This window comes from Papilio machaon, chromosome Z (assembly GCF_912999745.1).
Source record: "Papilio machaon chromosome Z, ilPapMach1.1, whole genome shotgun sequence".
Taxonomy (NCBI): domain Eukaryota; kingdom Metazoa; phylum Arthropoda; class Insecta; order Lepidoptera; family Papilionidae; genus Papilio; species Papilio machaon.
In genome coordinates this window covers 10,733,862-10,742,627 of record NC_060016.1, presented here as the reverse complement: position 1 = coordinate 10,742,627, position 8,766 = coordinate 10,733,862, and the positions used below count along the sequence as shown (strand labels likewise).

General features: G+C 37.6%; 1 protein-coding gene across 1 annotated transcript; it reads left to right on the top strand.

Annotated features, from left to right (window-relative positions):
• Window positions 1-623: 623 nt before the first annotated feature.
• LOC106717283 (ras-GEF domain-containing family member 1B) lies at window positions 624-7,302 on the top strand. Its single transcript, XM_014511096.2, has 12 exons — window positions 624-703; window positions 2,328-2,578; window positions 2,737-2,856; window positions 3,017-3,250; window positions 3,843-3,991; window positions 4,274-4,418; window positions 4,494-4,715; window positions 4,800-4,943; window positions 5,085-5,164; window positions 5,780-5,881; window positions 6,351-6,541; window positions 6,621-7,302. Exons 2-12 carry the CDS (start codon window positions 2,417-2,419, stop codon window positions 6,707-6,709), a joined length of 1,638 nt encoding a protein of 545 aa, XP_014366582.1. The 5' UTR covers window positions 624-703; window positions 2,328-2,416; the 3' UTR covers window positions 6,710-7,302.
• Window positions 7,303-8,766: the final 1,464 nt, after the last annotated feature.

The window sequence follows — 8,766 nt, the reverse complement described above, 5'->3', positions numbered from 1 at the left end:
GATATCTATACGGCTTATTGTACATAACTTTAAGTAGGAACCGTTGACTACGTTCAAGAAGTTAAATTTTTATCACAGTTATAGAATAATTGAAGATTTTAGCAAACGATAAGTTAATTTATTAGCATATATATTTGGTGCTGAGTAGCTGGATACTTGGTACTTATAAAAAAAACCTGAATTAAATGACCAGTGAATCTTTATTTGGTGCTACTATTGTTATGCACATAAATGAAGAATGTTTAAGAACGTCATATTCTTCCCTGTTTCAATTTTTTTTGAACTTTTCCCTTTTTTCGTCCTTGTGGAATGTCTTGTTTGCTAAGCATAGACTTTAAACTTCCTCAAACTTATGGTGCACTGACCTCTGTATATGGACAGGCTATAAACTTAGTATTCTGTGTATATTTGATCTTGCCATTTTGGCGCTGTTGGTTGCGGTTGGTAGCGGTGGTGAGGATTCGAACTAAAAATAGACTGAGAATTAACTGTCAAGAACTTGACAAGCGGCATTTACGTCGGAACCATGCAAAAGCTGTCATTTCAAAGCGATTGTCTATCCATTAATAGAGTTCAGTTATGGCGAGAGTGGCGCTGTTATCGCGTTCACTTCACCGTATCCTATCGGCAATCGTTTATATTCCTTAGTCTTTGGTTGAGCCTTGTTTAGTACATTGGCGCTATTTCTTAATAAATAAATTAGGTAAATGGTGTTATTACTTTATGAAATATATATTTATTATGATCCAGTAAATTACGTTTTACATTATGGTATATTTTCAACATTATAATAGTGCAGTGGTGTGTATATAAATGAACTTTACATATCGGAACCAACTTTCACTGCATCTGTTTTAATTGAGCGTGAAATGATCTGTCAATAACCGGGCCCCGTGAGATAATATTTTACATAAAATACTTATTTCTTATTCAGGGTTGAATATTTAAAATATCATGTTCGGTTAAAATTAACATAATAAACTTACATACGATAGCACTCTAACAAGATAAAAGAGTTTCTTGTTTTTTTTATTTCATTCCATTTTTTTAAAATCAATACAGCAAAATTCAACAAAAGTAATTTACGTACTTTTTTTTAATAAATTTAAAGGTAACATGGTAGTTTTTTTATTATTATTACTGTTGCAAATATCTAATCATATGGAATCATTTATTATAAAACAGTGTGTAGGAAATGATGTAGGATTGTTACATTTTATCTTATTGTAATGTGTGGATTTTTGATAATAATGATGGAAATTTTATGTCAAATAAAGTATAGTTAGCTTTTAATAGAGAATTCTGTGAACAAATTGATTTTTTCTATCTTACTCTTAAAATATAGTCAAAGTTTTCCTGAAAATGTTATGAGAAAAGTTTAATATGATTACTTGATATAAAAATTAACAGTTTAGGCTAGGATTTTTAAAGCAAAACCCAGCTTTATTCATACAATTAAATACATAGTATAATTTCATAGCATAGCTTGTACAATTTTTTTTTAATGAAGCAATCTTGTCATATTTAGTAGCCTTTTGTACCAATCTCCTCCTCCAGGATGGTCTCTTGCTAATTACAAATTGCCATACCAATCCCTTGCAACCTACATTTTTATTGTAGAATTTTTGTTATATTCCATTGTAGTTCAATGCTGGGATTAATTAAACATTGTTAACAAACAGTGACCTTATAATTTTTCAGTTATTTTGCAAAAATTGTAAGAGAAAGAGTAGTGATGTTGCAAAATAAATTTACCTAATGTTATATTGTTTTGTGGGTGAAGTTGTTTTATTGAGAATATTTATGTATTTTTGCGATTTACTATGGGTTCCTGAGACAGAAATCCACATTTAAAACATATTGTTTTCTGTTTTGTCAAAGATGACAATATGTTATACAGAAATTTTGGTTTCAAAAACCAACAGTTAGTGATAATAGTGCAGTTGCACTAGCTTTCTAATTTAAGTGTTGATTGCATACTTTTTTTCATCCTAATGTGCCTGGATTATTTCAGAAATTTGTTTTTAAATCACTAGTTTACTAGTCACATGTTTCTTGATGCAAATGCGAATCTTTATCAATCATGTTAAAGCAATGCGAGATTCAACAGCTATGCTTAGTGTGTTACAAATCTCACAATTTTTTTTTTTATGTACATAAATGTTTGCTACACATTTAAAGCTTTGTATGAATGTTAGAGCTGGGTTTTGCTTCACAATATATTTATAAATAAATCCCACTGACAAGATTGTTTGCACAACTGTTATTTGTGTAACTGTTCTCCATACTCTTTTGCCCTGCGTCTTAAATGCTAATTTATTTGACAGAAGCACAAATGGATTCTCTAAGATAAAGTGAGCTTCACTAAGATAGCTTCAGAAGAGGCGCCTAGTGTTAGAAGATATTTTGGAATTGAATGGCTATGTACTACTACGCAAGCAAACTGAATGAGGCGTCATGTAGCGGGTGTTCAGTGAAGGTGCCCCCGGTCAGCGAGCCCGCAACCACCTCCACAGACTTTGTGCCCCTCACTGTTGATCCCGCGTTATTGCACGGCTCCGGATTGTCATATTATGATGTAAGTACATATTCCAATTAACTGTAGGGTTTAGTGCTTCGGCTTGATGTTATAGCCAGCAACGTAATGAAGTTGCTGGGGTTCCATGAGCTGCATTGGCTGCAGTGACCCTATCTTGCCTCTAACACTCTTATTAAGAAGTAAGTTATAATTTTTAGAATGATGATTACTACTCAATGGTAAGAGGCAACAAATTGATGTCGGAGTCAAGCTGCAAGCACATGGTCATGAATGGAGGACTCGGATATATGTCTGCACAGAAAGTGGAGCCTGGACAGGTTAGTTTTACCCCCACGTTATGACGCTTAGATTAAATAAAACATACTGGTGGTTTTTTCAAAATATAAGTTTTTTTTTTTATTGCCGCGCAGACAGAGTCACCATTTAAAATGTGTAATTTTTATAGGGTAGAACTGAATGTGTAATAATTGTGTTTAGAACCAGGGTAATGGCGGTGTAAGTGTGGGCATGGGCGTGGGTGGGGGCGAAGAGGTGGAGTACCGTGATGGGCAGCTGGTGAGTGCCAGCCTCGAGGCGCTGGTGGATATGTTGCGGCCGGGTGCGCCGCCCTCATTCACATTCACATTCCTGCTGTGCTCACGTCTATTCCTGAAGCCGCACGAGCTGCTCGCCAAACTGTGCAAAAGATATTTTAAGAATTACGACAAACCTGTTAGTATACTGCACTATATGTTTCATATACTTTTTTCTATGAGCTTTGATATATTACTTCTTACTAATATTATAAATACGAATGTTTAGATGGATGGATGTTTGTTTGAACGTATCTCCGGAACGGCTCAATGGATCTTGATGAAATTTGGCATAGATGTAATATATAGTCTGTAAGAACACATATACTATTTATTACGTTTTTTTTATTCCGCGCGGACGGAGTCTCGGGTGACATTTAGTAGTAACATTACTAAGAAATGGTGTTATATATCAACCTTTTCAATTTTATATGTTTAATTTATTGATAAAACTAAATAATTCCTTTTACTGTCAGTGAGACAGATAGAACTTTAGTACATAATAAGACGGATATTGTTTGAACTCACAATGCATTTACAGAACAGTACTTGTTTTAAGTATGGGGGGATCTAACAGTAGCAGTATTGCACTGTTTACTGCTCTGGGGCACTGCACCCACATGTTAAACTGGTATTAGTTAAATAACAAGGGTCTTAGTTAATAAGATTTTTATAGTTATATTTATTTAGAGTTTGTAAACGTCCCAGTATTGATAGAGTGAGTGTGTTAGGGCAAGGCGGATGAGAGCAAGGAGTGCCCGGAGAAGGAGCTGGCTGACATGGGTGCACTGGTCCGCGTGCTCACCCAGTGGACCGGCATGTTCCCTTATGACTTCCGTGACGACCGTGTCATGGCACTCGTCAGGACCATCACACAGAGGTGAAAACAAAAATACGGCTAACTATACATATTAATAAAATTGGATTGTCTGTTTGTAAACTTGATAAAAAATATATTTAAACTTTTCTCAGTCTTTATGTTTGTCCGCAAGGCTGTGTTTGTTCTGGATAATCTCCGGAACGACTGGACCGATTTTGACAGGACTTTGATTGGAAGGTAGCTGATGCAAGGAGGCATGTTATAGGCTACTCTTTCAAATTCCTTGATAAAGAAGGAAAGTGAATTTAATGGCTTGATACTATTGGTGACTGTGTTATGTAGATGTGCGTCGGAGCAGATGGCAGGTATGAGGTCGGAGGTGTCCCGCACACTGGAGCGCCTGCTGGACAGGCTGACCGCACTCGAGCAGTACGAGCAGTCGCTGCCGGAGCCTGCGCCCCTTTGCACCGTTGAACAGCTGCCACAGGTGAGACCACCTCGCCCCACTATACATACTTATACCAACTCGTTTACATTATTTTTATTTTTATATAAATTCCAGGGCGACATCCTCACACTCGGCCTGTCGCCTGTGGAACTTGCACGTCAGCTGACAGCAGTGGAACTATACCGGCTGTCGTTTGTGGGCCCCGAGGAGTTCCTGCAGGCCTTCTCCCCGCCAGCGGCCAAGACCCCCGCCGCGCCTAAGACCACACGCAACCTGGAGGCCTACGCGGACTGGTTCAACCGTCTTAGTTATCTCGTCGCTACTGATATTATTAAGGTATGTATATAATAAAAAAAATGTCATAGAAGTGGAATTCATGATTATAGCAACATGTTAAATTTTCTTGTGTTAATATTACAGCCGGTGAAGAGCAAACAGCGGGCTCGGTTGCTGGAGCAGTGGGTGACGACGGCACGCGAGTGCTTCAACCTCGGCAACTTTAACTCTCTGATGGCCATCATCAGCGCACTCAACATGGCTCCCATTGCCAGGCTCAAAAAGACGGTATATCACATTTCTATTCAATTTCTAGATAATTAATTCACAAAGAAGTCCAGATGAACACTAAGAGTCCATCGAAGACTCGGCGGGGATTTTTAATGACTGGAAATAAAGTTTGGGCTCATAAGATTTGTTTGTTGACAGTGGAGTCGTGCGTCTCCAGTGTGTGGCCAGCAGCTGCGCCAGCTGGAGCTGTGCGTTGAACCTGGAGGCAACCATGCCAGGTGACCGCGCCCATTTCCCCGCCCACAGACTTATTCACCACGCCTAATATGCTTGCACCGCTTTTCTAACTTTATAACGCTCTAGACTTCTCTCTATACATTCATCTTTAAAATTATTAAAGCTTACGATATTAAAATAAATTATAAGTAAAGAAAAATGACTAAAACTAGTATTTTTTTTCACTAACAGTTCTATACTAAACAGACTTCAGTTAAAGCTTTAATTCATTTTAATGTTTATTGTTGTTTCTGTGATTTAACATATTGTTATATATTTTAGTATTTATTGCGGAATTTTGTCGTTGATTGTCATTGGTGGTGGATACCTTTCACCGTACACTAGATTTCTTATACATGTGCATGGCATATCAGTTTGGGATTTAATAAAATACAGAGAAGAGGACTCTGTGTACTCTTTAGTATTGCGGTGTGAGACTGCAAAGTGATCTATCTTCTGGTGTGTCTGAAACCTAGGGGCGTGGCTTAAGGCTCGCAGTGATGAGTGGGGCGTGGCTTAAGGCTCGCAGTGACGAGTGGGGCGTGGCTTAAGGCGGGTATTGACGTGTAGGGCGTGGCTTAAAGTGGGTACTGACGTTTGGGGCGTGGCTTACGCAGGTACCGCGCGGCGCTGGCGGCGGCGCCGGGCGAGACGGCGGTGCCTCTCCTCTCAGTCACCTGTCGTGACCTGCACTTCGCGCACCAATCCGCGCCCACAAGGTCACATATACAAATATAATAAACTCATCACCACAACACAATATGGCGTAAGATATCGTATATAAAGTTGTATTATACATATATTTTGCTTAAATAATGTTTAGATCGTCGCGAACTCCATCCAATTTAGCAAGATTTTGTAACAAACATCCATCTATACATCTATGTAGACATTCGTATTTATATTAATAAAATATACAAAACCTTCGAATGTTTATAGCTTTAGCTTACTAAAGCTTTATCATCTAATCAATTAACTACTCACAAAACTAAGCCATCATCGCTTGTCACTTAACACTTATCACTTTAATCATAATAACGTTTCTAAATAATACATTATAAATGTTCAAGATGATTAATTTTCATATCATTAAAAACACTAAACACTTACTATTCGTTACTATACCTTGAGATATATTGCAGAAAGTGTGATGGGTTGCCATAATGAAATGTTTGTGTGTATGTACAGAGTGTCAGGTGGGCGTGTGAACTTTGAGAAGTGCTGTGCGCTGGCGCGGCCGGTGCGCGCTCAGCTGGCGGCGCGACGGCTGGGCGAGACACACGGCACACCGCATCGCCCCGCCCACGCTGTCAACGCCCACGTCACAAACACGCCCACTTGGCGATTCTTCCTTGACAGACCCGCGTTATCCGAAACAGGTCTCGCATCTATATTTATGAACGGTCTACTTCGAAAACGAAAGTATTGTGAATACGAGTGGTGTCTTTATTGTTGCAGCTCTGGAGCTGGTGTCATTCGAGCGCGAGCCCCCGGCCGACCACCTGGAGAAGGAGCGGCTGAAGCGCCTCAAGGGGGCAGCCCCCTAACTCTCGCCCCCCATCGTGCGACACGTCATACGTATGTTCCGCAACATTTAGCTCTACCCCAGAGAGCTGTGGCGAGACACGGCGCTCCTGGTGCACGCCGACGTGCCCTGGACCGTGCACCAGTAGACCTTCAGGTGATCGCGGAGTGAGCTTCGCTTGCAGTAACACTTTCCTCTGCGAGTGAACTCACCTGCGCCCCCGTCTGCTGCAGCTCTCTGGCAGAAGAAGAGGGAGTCGCCCCCGCTGCGCCCGCCCCACTCCGCCCCACTCCGCCCCGCCCACTGCCACATCTCACACGGAGATGATAATGAAGTAAAAACGAGTCCTACAGTGTACTCTCTGATGAAGTATTAAGGCTGTGCTTTCATTTTGTATTATATTAAAAAATAATTAGATGCGGAAGTGGTTTGACTTGTGTATATAAAAAAGGCGAGCGATAGCGGCGCGCGACCCACAGACATACAAACGGACAATTCAATCCAGTGATATGTTTAAAAACTAGTATCAATGTGAACCGAACCTAAACATGTTGCAAGACTACTAAATGTGATTTTACTAAGATCTGATTGTGAATATCGAGTCATATAATTGTGCTATAGTTATGAAGTTAAGCGTTTTCGCTTTGATTTATTTTTATTTTGGATTCGTTCAATTGAATATTAATATCTCTAGTCTGTTGATTTAAAGATATATTGTCGAGGACACGACATATACAATTACAATAATAAATTAATATGAATTAATACAATTTATAAACAAGAAGTAAAAATCTTGCTATAATATTGTATTTTTCGCAACTTAAATGTTCTCGTGAAATTTGCCATAAATCTTTGGATCTCAAAGCGATTGTTATATTATTAATAAAATCAATTTTAAATTGAAATGCCTCGAATTTGTACATATTTTTCTGTACTATGCATCCACAATAACACGACACCTTCATCATCATCATCAACCTGCCCTTATCTTTATGAAAGGTCGACACAGTATGTACTCCTCCATACATCTCTAACAGCCGTCACATTTAAATTAACCCTCTTCTTACGCACACCCTCTTTCACACAATCCATACATACTTTCATTGATCTTTCAAATAACAATAACACGAGACCTTGTGAAATTTAAAGCGGCCATATAACAATAACACGAGACCTTGTGAAATTTATATCGGCCATTTATAAATGTTAATATGACGTCATATAAATCAGGTCTTATGTTATTGTGTGCGAGTAGTATATTGATGTTGAAATTTCCATTTTGCTTAATATGACGACTTATTTTGTTTTTTAACCGACTTCAAAAAAAAAAAGTTGCCAATTTCGTCTGATTTTTTTTTATCAATGACTACATTTCTATGGCATTCTTGTCACAAGTTTTTATTCTGTTCTGTGACTAGTATGTATATTTAATTAAAACTAGTCTTGCCCCCCTAAAAATAACAAGTGTAGCCTCAATTACAAACCTTTATTCAATTTAAATTCCCTAACAATTGTAAATAACATATATAATTAGGTTTCCATATTGTTGGTAATTTAAATAATGAATCTCTAGAGTAATCTCAATTTTTAAACATTATTAATGTAAATAATGAAATTTATTTACTTACTAATTATTATATGACAATGTACTTAAATTGTGTACTTAAATAAGGAACGGTTAACTTAAGATTGTGAGTGGTAAGGTGCCATAAGTTTAGTAAACAGTCATATGATCCTATGAAAAGAGTTACAATTTATATTACACAACACGATGTGATTCTTTTCGTGGAATAATGTCTGATTTTTATGTACGTTTGTTTGTAATAATTTATTATATATATATAAATTGAATGCTCATCACATGTTGTACTTAGATTGAATCATACAAAAAAAGTATGATAATGTCGTTTTTTTTAATATCATCACATTTTATCAAATTAGATTTTTTTTTTAAATATTAGATTAAAGGAAATAAATACTATTATGTATACTTGTATTAAAGTTCTGAAAAAAATTGTAACTTATAAGTAATATGTGTTTTTTAACATATTACGGACAGATATATAACAAAATAAACTA

Coding starts and splice junctions, on each gene's coding strand:
- LOC106717283 (XM_014511096.2), top strand. CDS start 2,417: ATGGCTATGTACTACTACGCAAGCAAACTGAATGAGGCGTCATGTAGC. Junction 2,579..2,736: donor CCGGATTGTCATATTATGAT/GTAAGTACATAT, acceptor TATAATTTTTAG/AATGATGATTACTACTCAAT. Junction 3,992..4,273: donor GTCAGGACCATCACACAGAG/GTGAAAACAAAA, acceptor TGTGTTATGTAG/ATGTGCGTCGGAGCAGATGG.